This window comes from Grampus griseus, assembly GCF_964374135.1.
Source record: "Grampus griseus genome assembly, chromosome: 4".
Taxonomy (NCBI): domain Eukaryota; kingdom Metazoa; phylum Chordata; class Mammalia; order Artiodactyla; family Delphinidae; genus Grampus; species Grampus griseus.
In genome coordinates, this window is record NC_138997.1 from 25,159,476 (window position 1) to 25,176,146 (window position 16,671).

The following is a 16,671-nucleotide window of genomic DNA, read 5'->3' on the forward strand; positions in this document are numbered from 1 at the left end:
AATGGTAAGACCCATAGTGGACTTTTAATACACATTGATCACGACACTCTATTTAAAACTTAAAGAGCATTCTTTCAATTCAGAAAAGCTTTTGGAAACAAACACCTGGTCTCACAACTGATTGCCAGTTGTCAGTTGACATGCTCTAGGAGTATACGCTTTCATTTTGCCATTTGGAAACATGAAAAACTAATATAAACATACACTCACTTAAGGATCTCGAACATCCTTAAACATTCTCTTTCTAGGAATAGTGAGAAAGCTTTCTATATATATTAGAACTCTAGATACCAAAGTGATTTGAACACTCGAGAGAAAAAGATAAATAAAATAAAATACTAATTCCACAGGGTCCCTCGGATCGAATTTCTTTTGTGATGAGCTCTATTGACTGAGTGAGCACTGAACCATTGGTAACTAGGGTGCACGCTGTTCTCCCACCTCTGCTATGTAAAGTATCTTCTCATCATTATACAAAAATCACCATCAAACTAGAAAACAATTTGGGAGAGTTCATGGCTTTTGGAGCAACCCACAGCCAGTGATGCTGTCTTGACAAAATATAATTATCTCCAACCCTGAGGTGCAACTACAGGAGAGCAGCAAACAAGCCCTGTAGTATTGTTTCAGATGAAGCACAGTGAAAGCGCTGCACTTCCTCCAGGCCTCCGCTTTCTTCCTGAACGAACTCCAGGGAATGGCATCATGTCAGGCTTTCCAGATGGATTATGTGAAGCCATAGCTCAATGTCATTTTCAATAGGAAGCCTCATAATTAAAGGTCAAATAGTCACTTCATCTGCAATCAATCAGTAGAAAAAGTACTAATACGAAGAACTAATCTATCAATGGCAAATGCACTAATAAAAGCAATGAATCAAATTCTGCATGTGTGTAGATGCAAGTACATTGAAGAGACTGAGACAGGGCAAAAGCAAGAACAAAAAAATAAATTTCAAGTGTATGTACAAGAGAACTTTCAGAAGGCTTCTCAAAGCCAGAGTTTTCATCTTCGGTTCATTAGTTACCTGGGTGTCACCGGGCCTGCAATAATTTATTCTTAAATACAAATACTGGATATAATAATAAAAAATGTTCTTTCACAGGGCTTTCTTAATGTATTCTATTTGAGATGTTATGTGTGTGTGTGTGTGTTTAAAATCACTAGAAGAAATATTTTGACAGGGATCACAAAAGGGATAGATATATTTTCTACATGCCAAATAGATGCATTTTAATCTGTCGTATTTCATCTTGAAGTAAGAGAAATATAACTCTGAGTGATATTACCTGAAATTTGCCCCCTGCTTTCTGGAATATGAATTCTTCACACTTATTGTGATGTTCTTTCATTGCTATGCAGATGAGAAGTTCCATTAGGATAATTATCGGCCTGTACCTCAGGTCACTGCCAGGCATATCCTCTGTACCAGAGAAGTCAGGTCACCAGTAGAGAGAAACATGAATTGGATCTTGTGAAAACTGATACACTAAATTTACAGGGCTTAACAAGTCCATTCAAGCAACAGGACCCGAACACCCCTTGCTGTATGTAGAAATAAGGGTGCTCCTGGGACAAGGGTGATCCGTGCCATCTCGCTGAGATAAGGAAGCAGCAAAGAGGTCATTTTTATAAATGCTACCTAGGAGACTGCAGGCAGGAAGCCAGGTCTGATCCCAGCATGATAGAATAGCCTAGCTCGGAGTAAAATTCCCTAATCTAAGAGCTACGGAAACTGAGGCCTGGGGATGTCTCAGTGGAAGAGTCAGGATGAGTATTTAGGTCTTGCAATTCCAAGAAAGCATAGGTCTACCATGTTATGGAAATAACTAAGGATTTACACTACGATGGTTACTTAGATACCACATCAGTATTTTATTGGAGGACCCAAGTATCTATTTCATGGGCGAACACTGCAAAAGCAAAATGCAAAAGCAGAAGTCCAAGTTAACCCAAACATTTTTAGCACAACAGCTACTTTTGATCGACGTTCAGAGCACCTGTTTGCCTGAAAATTAGAAAGCATCAAGGACAGAAGGATATGGCTTTGAGATGAAAAAAATGAAAAGAAAAAAAAAAGATAGGATGAGTAGGTATTCTGCTTACAGAAAAGAAAAGAATACTGATCACGGTGCAGTATGCTTCTCGGGTTCACCACCGCCAGCTCCAAGCACAGGAGAAAATCATGGAGAAACAAACACAACCCATTTTGGTTGTCCTGACAAAAGCAAATCCTACAGGGGGGGCAGGTTTGAAAGGCCACTGCAGAAGTGTGGAAGCATATGTGGTGCAGCCAGGACTCAGCATCTGCTCTAACGACACAGGCTCATTTGATCCCTGACTCGTGACCTCTGAGGTGCCTGGCAGCATCCGCCTCTGGCCTCCCTACCTTTGTAACAGCCCCTTCCTTTTCAGGAGACCTGGAGCACCGGGCATCACATCACAACGACCGCATGAAGGAGGAAGTGCAAGATGATTTCTCTGAGGTCAACAGTTAAACCACACCTGTTACATGAACATCTACGGAACCGGGGTCAGGGGACTGGAACCCTGGGAATGGTAATACCGTCATAACCAATACAGTTAATAATAACTAATAACAGCTGCTGCTTTAAGGGTATGTGTTATGTGCCAGGCGGCACACCGAGCTCTCTAGGTGGGCACTCTCATTTCGTCCACAGCAATCCACACACAGCACAACTACTGAACACATTCTGTCACGTACTGACTTGTATTAGGTACAAGTCCTGTGCTGGGTACTTAACACATTTTATCTTTAATCTTTACAGCAGCCTTAAGAATTAAGAAAAAGTAAGAAAATGGCTTACAAAGTGAGAAAGCTGAGGTTCAGGGAGCCTAAGTGATTTGTCCAGGATCACAAAATCAGGACTGGAATGTGGCTTCCAAAAAGCTCTTTCAAATTCTATTTGGTGATGATTATAAAGAAAACCTAACAGTCATAATGCAACGTATGGACAGTATATATATATTTTTTCTTCAAATAAGCTGAACCCCTAGATAGCAATTGCTTCTTTAAGAGTACGTCCAATTTCTAAATCATTTCCCAAACTTTGCAAGACTGAAAATAATTCTATCAGACAAATATGTTTGGGGCTAGTAAAACCATTATGAAATCTCTTTGTTTCCTAGTTTACAGACTGAACTTTAACACGGGCAGACTTAGAGCAATGTCATTCTCTTTAGTCAGTCACACGTCAAAATGTAATGGAATTTTTAAAACTAGTTTTACCACAATGTGCCTACTACCCCAAGGAGTTTGTTAATGATGTATATTTCAATAAAGTTTCTCATTACTTAATGACTTTTAATGACTAAAAACATGGATTCCAGATGTCTTGGACAGGTTACTGGGATAATGTCATTAAACTGGATAAAGCTAAGTAGAAAATAGCACTTTTCTTGATCTATTTTTATCCATTAAATACGTCCTTATTTCATTTTAGGTGCTGATCAGATTGAGTTAATGATAACTATGTCGTGTTTCTTTATAGAAATAACATTCTGAAAGGAACTTCAAACTAATGTCAATATCAAACTAGAGTCATAACATTATTTCCACCTTGCTCCAAGCTTCCAGAAAATATAAGGTGACATTTCCCAGGGGTCACTCTAGAGCCTTCCAAAACCAAGTTTGTGCTCATTGCACCCCCTGCCCCCAACTACGCACCCCCAGACTTTTAACATGAACATTCTACATTGAAAATCTTCTATGAGAATCGAAAACATGATTACAAATAAAGTTAAATCCTACACTATTAAATGTAGGCCCTCAAAAATGGGTTCAATCCAGTGATGGTATTTCAAAGCTATGACCCATCCTCACTTTGCTATTGTTCTTTAGGTCACAGAGTGGAAAATACCCCCATCCATTTAATTTGAAGAGTTGTTTGAATTTCACAATCATAAGATGCAATTATCTGAGGGTAATATTAAGTTGGTTTTTACGTCTGTGGGACACTTACCCAATGTGAGGGATTTGTGTGTAGAACAGAACATGACAGCCACAGTGTCTGCTGGTGTGAAACCTGAATTGTTCCTAGTGGCAAAAGAAAGAAGTGTTTTACAAATAAAAAGCACATTTAAGACATCCTCAATCAAACGTAGTACCTACCTTTGTGCTAACATCCCTTTGATCAGTCCTGGTGACAGAAGTAATTCTATACCCAAATGTACAGAAATGTCCAAATTTCTTTTTAGAGAATAATTTCTGAGTCATTTATCCATGAAAAGGAGACAGTCTTAAAAATGTGTGGTGGAGGTCTTCTAAAATCACATATGTAATCAGCTTGTGGCACAAGACTTTATAAAAATCACGCAGCAAGGAAAGTTAGCTCAGTCACTAGGCTATCACTTGATTTTAACCCAGTGGCTTGAAAAGAGTTAATGTATTTCAAAAAGGCTTCCCTCAAGGAGCAACACATCCCTTTGGCAGCAAACAACGGCCTTTGAGAAATACACGGTATGAACAAAGGTTTAACATCATATGTTTTTAGTAAAAATAATAAATTACCAATTTTTATCCATTACTATGTATCAGGTATTCCCTTAAGGTCTTTGCATATAAAGACAAAAACCCTATCAGGTAGGCAATACAATATCATTATTTATGGATGAGGAAACTGAGGCACACAGAAGTTATGTAACCTACCCAGGACCCCGTAGCTAGGAAGTGACAGAGCCAGGATTTAAATCAAGTCTGGCTCCTGTGCCTGCGCTTAACTGCCATTGTTTTATTGTTATATAATATGTTAAGGATAAAAAAAATCTTGTGTAGTCAAAATCCATTAAACGTTATGGGGATCAGTACTGGTGAATATCATATTCAGATTTCCTATTTTAGATCATAAAGATTTAGAGAACCAGGAACCAAAAAGGTTAGAAATGTAAGTTTTATTATTGCATCCTTGATATGTTAGAAACCATTCCTTCCTGCACGATCAGTGTTTGAAGATATAGTGAGTCTGTTCATTCCCGCCCTGAACTCAGACAAGAGGGCTAGCAAACGGAAAAATGTTCTAGAACCCGACTGCATGCATATAGTTGTAGATGTAACAATCTAACCAATTGTCAAGTATGTCTAAAGAAAGAGACCCCACCATTTCCCTTAGTAACCTCATCCTTATATACAACTTTCACTGGGAGAAAAAGCTTCCCTCAGCAGATCCCACATCCTGTTTCTTTGTTATATACTCACTGGAGGGGAGCAGGACCCTCTCCTCCACCACCTGCTCCTCTGTACATATGTTAAGAGAATATTTAAATTGCCCTTTAGTCTCCTCTCCTTTGAAAAATCATGTAAGCTCATGCTTCCTAACCAGTCTTACCTGCAGCCTTTTTTTTTTTTTTTAATAACATCTTTCCAAATTGAATTTTTGGTGTCTCACCTCAGTTGAAAGAGAAGGAGGGAGGGAGACAGAGAAAGAGAGAGAAAGAAAGAGAGAGAGAGAGAAAGGGAGAGAGAGTCTCTAGAGAGGATGTTTTGGTTCTGAAGGGGAGGATGATCTCAAGCTTGTCAGGGGGGTAGGGGATGATGATGAAGCCTGTAGAGAACTTCTTGGAGGAAATTACAATTGAGCTAGGCTTTAAAGAACAGGTTTAGACATGCGCAGATGCGGATTTTAGATAAGGGAGAGCAGAACGGAAGCATGCAAGTGCCGGAGGCAGTTGGCAAAGCGCAGACTCTCCAGGGTGACTTGTGTGCAGGGGCACTCGCTCACGTCCAGGAGCGTGGACTCCATAAGATAGGATAAGGGGAACTACTGAAGGACATGGGGCAGTAGAATGGCATGGTCAGACCCGTTCTTAAGGAAGAGTAGTCACACAGCCAAGTATAAGGCTAAGTTGATGAGCCCAGGCAGGGAGCAGAAAGCTATGAGGGCCTGAAGAATCACAGTGAGTACAGGAGCTGGTGGTAAGAGACATGAAGATAGAATTAAAAGAACTTGTCAACTGGTAACTTCTACAAAATATTCCCTCCCAACAGCTTAAGAGCACAGGCAGTGCGGGAAACACACTGGAATTTAAATCCAGACCATCCTTTTGCTTAGATATAAAATGGGGATAATACTGTCTGCCTCTTAGGGTCATTGTGAGGATAAATGCCAATATCTGTTAAGAACTGGGCACATAGCAAGTGTTTAAAAATGCTAGTTTAAGGCTTCCCTGGTGGCGCAGTGGTTGAGAGTCCGCCTGCCGATGCAGGGGACACGGGTTCGTGCCCCGGTCCGGGAAGATCCCACGTGCCGCGGGGCGGCTGGGCCCGTGAGCCATGGCCGCTGAGCCTGCGCGTCCGGAGCCTGTGGTCCGCAACGGGAGAGGCCACAACAGTGAGAGGCCCATGTACCGCAAAAAAAAAAAAAAAAAAAAGCTAATTTATACTTTTACGGTTATTGTTGCCTTGAGAGAAGAAGAGAGATTGAAGAGAAATTAGAAACTTTGAGAGAAGTATCAAAGCACTAATGGAAATAAGGAGTGGAAGAGGAAGCCCAGTAGGGTCTGGGCAGGAGACCCAGGAGTTGAGGTTTAAGTTTACTGAATTTGCAGTAGTGAAGGGGGCTGTGTTTTCAAGAAATCTGGTGAAGAGAAGAAAAGGGCCATGGAGACGAACCTGTTTATACATAGAAAGTGATGATACAGCAGGTAGAAATAATGGACGAAGCCACATCCTCAAAGGGGCCTGAGAGGATGAGACTGAGATTAGCTGGAGAGGAGAGTGTCCTACAGTCTGAGAGTCTGTGAGCTGGAAGCAAAAGAAGACAAGGTGGGTGAACAATACAGAAAATCTTCAGGTGGAGAATAAGAAAGTGGAGGGAATCTGCATCAGAGAGTTTACTTTCTGTGCAAAGCGTGAGGCAGTTCATTCATCTACAGAGAAGTCTGAGGGAATACTGAGGCCTGAGAACAACCTGACATAAACAGACTGGGGAATATGAGCTACGGTCAATTCACAATGAATAAAAGATGTCTCCAGGAATGAATGCCCAGCTGTGATTGTGGAACACGTGGCAGAGCCAGCTGGCCTAGTCTGGGGTCTTTCTCCGTCAATGCTCTGGTGTCAATAACACTGCAAAGGCCTTTGAGGGCTTCGGCTGCCCTTGTTTGTAACCAGTTGCTGCTGCATCTGGATTTAGGCAGTTTGGTTTTCTTCCAAGGGAGTCCGGCAGTACACTTCTTCTTTGGTGAACGCTGTTCTGCTTGACCCATTTCTAATGTGTCTAGATCTCTCTGGCCAAGAAAGCTCTGATTTAATCTGGCGCTGGCTGCCATGTTGGAGCAGCATTTCCAGTGTGGCGAAAGAGGATGTTTGCAAGATATGCTTACTTGTCCTCTGCTCCGGGGTAAGGAGACCGAAGGTAAGCCCACACCAGGAGGTATCTGGTCTGATGTGGGTTGGAACACTGCCCTAGGGTCCTACTGACACAAAGTCCTTCAGTGGGGAGAGAGAATCAGGATGTAAAGATGGAATGTTTGAGGTTAAAAACAATACTCCACCTAAATAGGGCTGACGTATACTCTATGTCTACAGTAACAGACTGTTCCACATCACAGGTCTTGGAGAAGCCAGCAGAGCACGTGCTCACTTAACCTTCCATCCAAGATAAGGAGGAAGAGGATAAGGATGGTGAGTAACCATAGCAGTAAACATTGAAGAAATTTTTTTCTATCACATATATATATATATATATTTTTTAATTGAAGTATAGTTGATTTGCAGTCAACTTTTTTTTTTTTTTTTTTTTTGCGGTACGTGGGCCTCTCACTGTTGTGGCCTCTCGCATTGCGGAGCACAGGCTCCGGACGCGCAGGCTCAGCGGCCATGGCTCACGGGCCCAGCCGCTCCACAGCATGTTGGATCTTCCCGGGCCGGGGCACGAACCTGCGTCCCCTGCATCGGCAGGCGGACTCCCAACCACTGCGCCACCAGGGAAGCCCTGCAGTCAACATTTATTGAGCACTCTTCTAAGCACTTTGCATCCAGTTCTTCTTTCTTCATAGAACAGCCTTAAACGGTAACAGTATTTTTGTCTTGTTTGAAGGGATCTTGAAGCACAGTTGCCTCAAGTCACACAGCTAATAAGGAGGGTGCCCCAATTTGTGAAGACAAGTTTGCCTTCTGAGAAGAACATTATAAAAACTCAAAACCATAACCAAAATCACCACACAATTGTGGATGAGAGCAGCCATCCTGGTAACTAACCCTCCCTCACCCATGCTCTGTTCAGGGGTGGTTAAATGGTGAAAAGTCGTGACAACGCACAGAGAAACAAAGTATCCCATACATTATATTAAGTGGTAATGGCTATAATTATTTTCAGTGATTATCCTCTCTACTGTGTCTGCTCACATTCTTGAAAGGAATCGCATTACTATTTATTTTCGAACTCTACCTTATCTCTATTTAATATTGATTTTCTTTTTATCTTGTTTTTATAATTCTTTTGATTACTTTGGCTTCCCTCGAGATGTTTATTTCCTTTTCTTCCCAACTGGTCTTTTTATTCTCTCACAAAGCTTTCATTCAGTGTTTTCCACATAATATTTATTTTGCCTTCCTTTGAGTACCCACAAAGGAAAACATGTCAAAAGGTTTTACTAGCAGAATTACAGAATGTGGAGCAGAAAGGGTCCTCTGAGATAGTCCCGTCTAAGCCCACTGTTTTTACAGGGGGAAACTTCCACGTGAAATACTTTCCTTTGTTAACCTCTGTACCTGTGTGGCTTTTTTTTTTTTTTTAACAGAACATGGTTTAAGAATCTTTACCTGGGCTTCTCATCTTCTTTTTTTTGAAATTTTATTTCATTTTTTTTATACAGCAGTTTCTTATTAGTTATCTATTTTATACATATTAGTGTATATATGTCAATCCCAATCTCCCAGTTCATCCCATCACCCATCCCCACCCTGCTTTCCCCCCTTGGTGTCCATATGTTTGTTCTCTACATCTGTGTTTCTATTTCTGCTTTGCAAACCGGTTCATCTGTACCATTTTTCTAGATTCTATATATATGCATTAATATACAATATTTGTTTTTCTCTTTCTGACTTACTTTATTCTGTATGACAGTCTCTAGGTCCATCCATGTCTCTACGAATGACCCAATTTCGTTCCTTTTTATGGTTGAGTAATATTCTATCGTATATATGTACCACTCCTTTATCCATTCGTCTGTCGATGGGCATTTAGGTTGCTTCCATGTCCTGGCTATAGTAAATAGTGCTGCAATGAACATTGGGCTGCATGTGTCTTTTTGAATTATGGTTTTCTCTGGGTATATGCCCAGTATTGGGATTGCTAGATCATATGGTAATTCTATTTTTAGTTTTTTGAGGAACCTGCATACTGTTCTCCATAGTGGTTGTATCAATTTACATTCCCACCAACAGTGCAAGAGGGTTCCCTTTTCTCCACACCCTCTCCAGCATTTGTGTTTATAGATTTTCTGATGATGCCCATTCTAACTGGTGTGAGGTGATACCTCATTGTAATTTTGATTTGCATTTCTGTAATAGTTAATGATGTTGAGCAGCTTTTCCTGTGCCTCTTGGCCATCTGTATGTCTTCTTTGGAGAAATGTCTATTTAGGTCTTCTGCCCACTTTTTGATTGTTTGTTTGTTTTTTTTAATATTGAGCTGCATGAGCTGTTTACATATTTTGGAGATTAATCCTTTGTTGATTCGTTTGCAAATATTTTCTCCCATTCTGAGGGTTGTCTTTTCATCTTGTTTATAGTTTCCTTTGCTGTACAGAAGCTTTTAAGTTTCATTAGGTCCCATTTTTGTCTTTACTCGTTTTAGGAGACCTCGTCTATCACCAGCTGTGTGGCACTAACCAAGTTACCCAGAGCTCTGGCTTAGTCGGCCCATCTCTGAAATGGCTAGGAGACTTCCCAGGAAATAACAATGCTCCTCTTCTCTCCTTCCCTCCCTTTCTCCCTCTCCTGCCCTCCAGGTCACTCTCCTTCCCTCCCAGGACTATGGCCTGAGGCTGAATGAGACATCTGGTTGAAAATGTACTGATAAGGGCTAAACCACCTAATGCAAATATTTATATTTGTTTTCTTCCTTTTCCTTTCTTAATAGTTTCTTTTGTCACTCTAGGGACAATCTAGGTTTCTATTACTCTAGTTATCAATCTACCAAACTATCTTGTATATACTTTTAAAAGGCTCCCAATTACTGCTTTATTTTTCTAAGCTTTTTCAACTTTTTTCTTCTACCTTTGAAGCTTCTGAAAGTTGCAGAAAGCTTAGGTCACTATGGACAGTGGACTCTTGGTTTGATGAATCAACTCCCCATTCCTAGCAACTGTGACAGAGAAACGTCCAAAAGAATATATTGCAAAACTAGAAATGCTAATTCTCTCTCTTCCATAATTAGTTTTTGAAATAACATACGCTACTGTGATATAGCAAATATTTTACAGTAGCTAACATTTCTTGAGCACTTACTATATACTAGGTATTATGCTGAGGGCTTTATGTGCGTATTATTTAATTCTCCAAATGACCCTATGAGATAGGTACTACTACTATCTCCATTTTATCAATGAGGAAACGGACAAAAGTTACAAAGTTATTAAACAGGATTGAAACTTGAGTCTGTCTGACTCCAGAGTTGGAATTTTTAACCCTGATGCTCTTCTGTAGACAGATAAATGAGAACACAGAATAACAACTCTCAAATGTATTTTAAATACTCAAAGTAGAAGAGGCTCCCCTGCCAGACACAATGACATGCTACACAATGGTAACATGTCAGGTCTGTAAACCTAAGAAATATTAACCAGGTAAACAAGTGTTGCAGGGAAGTTGAATTTTCTAGGCTGGGTCTCTCCTGGTTTATGCTAAACTTCCACCATCAGAGGTCAGTGGCATGCTGTACAAAAAAGACAGACTGATTTCTATGCTGAGATTTTTGTCTCTGGATATCTGGATTGGTTTTAGCTTTACTGAATTGGCAAGTAAAAGAAAAGAAAAAACCCACCACAGGCCAATTTCACTAATTTTAAGAAGGAAGGAACAAAAAGTAGGAAAAGAAAAGAACTCAGAGAATAAACCAATGGGTCCTAGTTCTAACTCTTGGTATCTTTGACTAATTTGTGTGTGTGTGTGAACTTGGAGAATCCAGTTATATGCTCTCTACAAATTCCCCAACCAAAACAAGGATTGTGAACATTAAAATTAATTGAAGTAGTTTAGTGCAGTGGAAAAAGCATGGGTAAATTCTTTTGGAAATGTCAAATGGAGATGAATTTCAGTTCTAAGTGCAGTATTTGCCATCTGATTTTGGGTAAGTTACTAAACTACTAAAATCTGATTTTAGGCAAGTCCCTAAACAACTCTAAGTGTGGGTCATCATCTGCAAAGTAGCAACAAAAATGCATAGTAACCTAGTCTTCTGCTGTCAGACTTACACAAAATAACATATGCACAATCCCTAGCACAGTGCCTGGCACAGTGTAGGGTTCAATAAATGTTGGTATTTTTCATTCCTCCAATAAAATCCTCAAGTGCTATGGGGTCTTCCAGCATGAAAACAGAATGTGAAAATCATAAATTTTGTCTAATTGAAACATTTCCAAATTTTAATGGCATATTTTGGGGCTACACAACCACTACCCAGGAGCACGATTACAGCTACTCCATATTCTGTTGTTTACCAAAGAACAGGCATGTCTGGCAGTGGGCCAAGCAAGTTCAAAACACAACAGAACTTTAGTGAAGGCAGAATAAGGCAGAATAGAAGGGCCTCAAAACCACAAGGCTTTATGAAAGCCCAGCCTACTCCATGCTGACAATTCTCACTTCGAATTCAACTAGTTGTGATACTCCCCTCCCCCAGCCCTCCTTCAGCAATCCCAGTAGTGGCTATTCTGTGCTTTTCAAGGAATTTTTCAGTCACTGACAGTCTGATACGATAGGATGACTGGGTCTGAGGATTACTTCGGCCACAAGGACCAGCAAACAAACAGCCAGCGGAAGGCAAACATCTTTTCGAAGGTGACGTTAACAAGCCATTTACAGAAAGAACTTTAAAATAGCTCCTACTCTCAGACTTACCCAATTAAGTCACATTTTCTCTGTGACTTAACGGCTCCAGGCTCTACTCTTACTTCATAAATCACAACCACAAGCCTGGGAAAATGCTTCAAATTACACCAATCAATAAATTTTTATTGACTGTTTACAACTGGCCTCGTGCTATAGCAAGTGCTCTAAGAGCCAAGTGCCTAATGTGAGGCCTGAGCCATCCATGCTCTGATGCTATTTCAGGCCCCATAAACAACGCAGGCCCCTTGCCTTGTGGCAGCTCATTGCCAGCACCTGGCATTCAAGGCCCTCGCAATCTGGCCCAAGCTTACTTTTCCAGTTACTATTATTATTTTTCATTTTCCTCTACTCCTATTGTTCCACCAGGTCTTTGTGTGTGTGTGTGTTTGCATGTCTACATTTGCTTTACTATTTCTTCTTCCAAGAACTCCCTCTTTGCATCTGTGTTTGCTGAATAATTAGCTATTCTTTATGACTCACGTCAAATCCCATCTCCTCCATGGAGTCTTGTTCTACCACTCTCTTTGGGAGTGCCTTCTTCTTTGAATTGACTCCAGGTTGTGTTACTGTCGCACTAAGAGAACACTCAGTTACCAATGCATATATCTAGTCTATAAACTCATACAGGATCAAAATCATTATTTGTGGTATTCACTGTGGTAACTTTCTCCTACCAAAGGCTTAAGTCATATCTGTTGAATGTATAATACTGGTGGAAGAAGTGAGGCTTTAAGAACAGGAAAGATGAACCAGGACATGGAGACGAATTTTGACATGGGGTCAGCCTAAGCAAAGGACAGAAATGAGAATGCTTGAGGTTCTTCCAGGGAACAGCAAAGATTTTACCTCAACCTAAAGCTTAGATAGTGTGAATGCTAGTAGTGGTTCACTTAGCCCCCCAAAATGAACCTCATTCTGCAGGCACTGGCTGACCATTGAAGGTCTCTGAACAGGAGACCTATTATCAGGACTCTGAGTTATTGGAAGCAGTATGAAATACACAAGAAAAGCTCGGTCTGGAAATGAAGAATAACAGTAAGACATGCATGGCAACAGTCTAGGGAGAAAGAGGCAGCGAGAGCCTGAATTAGGGAACGGGCTTGGAGAGCACCGAGGTGGGATCAAGACATTGAAAAAATAATAATGTGAAGGATTCCAGTCTGAGTAACTCCATGGACGGTAGTTCCATTAAAAAATATGAGAGAAAGAGGAAGTACTGGGGAAAAAGATTAATTCCATTTTGAATATTTTGAGTTTAGTGCAGTGGAAAAAGCACGGGTGAGTGTGAGGTCTTGTTAAGACAGTCCGGTGAAGATATCCAAATGGTAAGTGATGAGCAGGGCCAGAGCTCCAGAAAACAGGGCAGTGTAAGGTCTAGGCTTCATCAGCAGGAAGCTGAGAGCTCGAGCCAGCAGAACGGAGGAGGCTGCCTACGCACAAAATGTGAATAATGAAACGAGGGCCAAGAACAGATCCTTCGGTAACTTCTACAACTTGAGGGCGGCAGGAGCAAGATACAACAGTCGGGAGACAGGAGACCAAGTAGAAGCATGTAGGGGCCTGGAAGCCAAGTAAAGAGCATGATTCGTCCATTAGGAAATTAACAACAAGAGATACCAGGTCACTTACCTCGTTGAAAAGATGAATGTTAAAAGCATAAAACTCAGCTGAATGGAACAGACTGAAGAAAAAACAAAAAGATTAAATCTAAATTAGCACTGTAGAATCAGTATCTGTAGCATACTTACTGGTATGCTTCGTTTTATCTGAAACTTATGGGAATTCAAATAGAAATATAAACAAACGAATAAGTGAAACACACACACATTGCTAAACTGACAGAATCATTTAAACTAGTGGGACTCAACTTGTTCTTTTTATTTTATTTTTTCCACGCCTCGCAGCATGCGGGATCTTAGTTCTCCAACCAGGGATCGAACCCGGGCCCCCTGCAGTGAAAGCGCACCTGGGCCCCCGGCAGTGGAAGCGTAGAGTCTTAACCACTGGACTGCCAGGGAAGTCCCTCAACTTGTTCTTAGTGAAGATATCCTCAGATATAACCTATGATATTTGCTACTCAGGGTAACTCTAAAACCCTCTTTGATTTAAAGTTTGGTTATTTGTTCAATTTCGGAAGAGCTGGTTTGTACTATGAATAATAGCAAATAGCATAAATGTGGTAGCATATAACATATATTTTGGAATGACTCATGTTGATTTTAATAACAAAACATTCTTTGATATTATAATTACCAAAGTAGTCTTTGGTATTACTGGGTAAATAGAACAAAAGGTTAGTTTTGGACCCTAGCAGTTACTTGCATTTTATAGCCTGCTGCTTCTTAAAATGAAATGATATTACTTTGGGTATATTTTAATAGAAAACATTATGTAAATAGTCACATTTTAACCAATGCAGCCAATTACTATACTTAGAAAACGACAGTACCATAGATTATAAATCCTACTTTTAATTCACAATAAAGGGTAAGATTAGCTTCAAGTTACAATAAAATAAATTGGCAAAAAAGTGCTCAATCTAGCATTTGAATTTGACAAATATTATGGCTTCTTTCATCTGGCATCAACTATTGTAAATCAGACATAAAAAACACAGGAGATTATGTCATAAGTGCATAACTGATGTCTTTCTAAAGAACAGATACATACGATAAAGTCACTGAGTCCGTACATGCAACACAAAAGGAAGTATTCTTTTCTAAGCAAATGAATATTGGCAATGAATTTAGGGACCACAGATGGCTTTGCTTTGCTATTGAGGAGGCTGAGGAGATAGCAAGGGTATCCCACCTTCCAACTTACTTATGAACAGTATGAGAATAAGACTGAATCTATCCAGGTCGATATCTGGGTTCGAGAACGTGTCACAGAAGGTTGTGTAGATTATCACGAGGAGCACGCTGCTGCTGACAGCACCAAAAGGAGGCTTCTTTCTTTCAAGCCAGTCCTTGATGTATCTTCGGACAATCTGAAACACAGAGACCAACAGTTTGCCTCTTTTCAGATGTGGAGGGAGTTGAATTGGGCATTGCAAAGTGATTCTGACAGCAGAAAGACATAAAGGAAAGAGAATAATTTGGAGGATGGCCATAGGGGATTTCAAAGCTTCCCTGCCACACCACTCTTCTCCTGGGGAATTTAACATTTGTAGTGCAACTTCCACTGGTGTCCATAAGGACAGTATATTTTCCACTGCATTCAAATCCATCCTTAATCATGCCAAATGCTCTTTGCTAGCTGTCACTGAGACATGCCCATTAAGCCTCCCCAAAGTTTATCTCTTCTGCTGATCCTAATGGATGTGTGTAATTATCACAGTCCCCTTTGCCTCGATGGACAATTCCAAGTGCAACTTTGGGAATCTTAACAGTCTGACATCTTCAAGAATTTCAAGACAGTAGATAATCGAAAATGATCCATGGAACATATTAATATTTAAAATGCTAGCAATGCACCAGAAGTTTTTAATTAAATTATAACTCATGCTTGAAAAGCAAAAGTGCATGTGTTGTGGGAGTTTAAATAATTCAGACTCTGAATATCTAGAGTTTTTGTGAATCCAAAGACAAATGCCATTTGCATGCTTTTAGAATTCCAGAATTAACACTTAAAAATGAATAAACCTGTCCTAACTTTCCTACAAAAGGATGAGTGAAATATAAAGTTATATGGCAATCCTCTCACATTTTAAAATCAAGTCAGATATTTCAAATAAGGACAGCCTGAACATTGGCGATAACTTTAAGTCTGGATATAAAAGTGAACCACTCTATTTAAAACCTTTGGCTTTTGGAAGAAGCTGAACAAACCCGATAATGAAGACTAGAGTTGAGAGACATTAAGTTTTGAGTCACTCATTATCCTGCATAATTGAACATGAGATTTCACAACAGGCTGAATTACCATGATCCATTAGCAATAATGAGGTCAGGGAACTTCTCCTGACAAGGCTGATGGGGTTCTGTCATCTTCCACTCTGTCACTAAAAAGGCTTAATTCGCAATGAGGCATGCCTTCACAGATACTCAAGAATAAATAAACGACTCTCCAGAGAACCTGTGAACAAACGGCTATTGGATCGATCTCCTCCGATCTCAAGTGCTCAGTAAGTAAAACAAGTGTTGAAAAAGGGTGTCCTGGCAGAAAGCTGACCAGTTGGTGTGAAGTATAGGTGCAGCACCTTGAAGGTTGGGTGGGGCGGGAGGAGAACGAGGGTTTTATAGAGAGAGATAAATAGTGGTTAAATATTTTGAAAAAGTAGATCTTGTAATTAAAGTTACAGGTGAATTTATAAAAAATCATGTTTTGTTTTTGCACAAGTGATCCGAAACCACAGTAACTTATCTAGTGTTCATTTCTTTCTTTAAAGTTTAAATGTAGTGAGGTAGAGAGAAATAAGAGTAGTTGTGTCACATAGTATTATGGACTGATGTATCAGCACACAAATTTTGGTGCTTGAGGGACCCAGATAGTCCCATGTTCGGATATGTCACCATGGGGGTAGCTGCTTAATAGAAGGCTACAGAGACTTCACTTAAAAGGTCATTTCATAATCTGTTGTTTCTGGTAGCATAAAG

General features: G+C 40.2%; 1 protein-coding gene across 1 annotated transcript in view; it reads right to left on the bottom strand.

Moving 5' to 3' along the window:
• The window catches only part of SLC10A7 (solute carrier family 10 member 7), a 250,841-nt gene that overhangs the window by 34,043 nt on the left and 200,127 nt on the right, over positions 1–16,671 (bottom strand). Inside the window, exons 8-10 of the mRNA XM_082653781.1 lie at positions 14,897–15,062; positions 13,703–13,754; positions 3,984–4,057 (exon numbers count right to left, since the gene is read on the bottom strand). Coding sequence (XP_082509907.1) covers positions 3,984–4,057; positions 13,703–13,754; positions 14,897–15,062 — 292 coding nt within the window. The remainder of the gene's footprint in view (positions 1–3,983; positions 4,058–13,702; positions 13,755–14,896; positions 15,063–16,671) is intronic.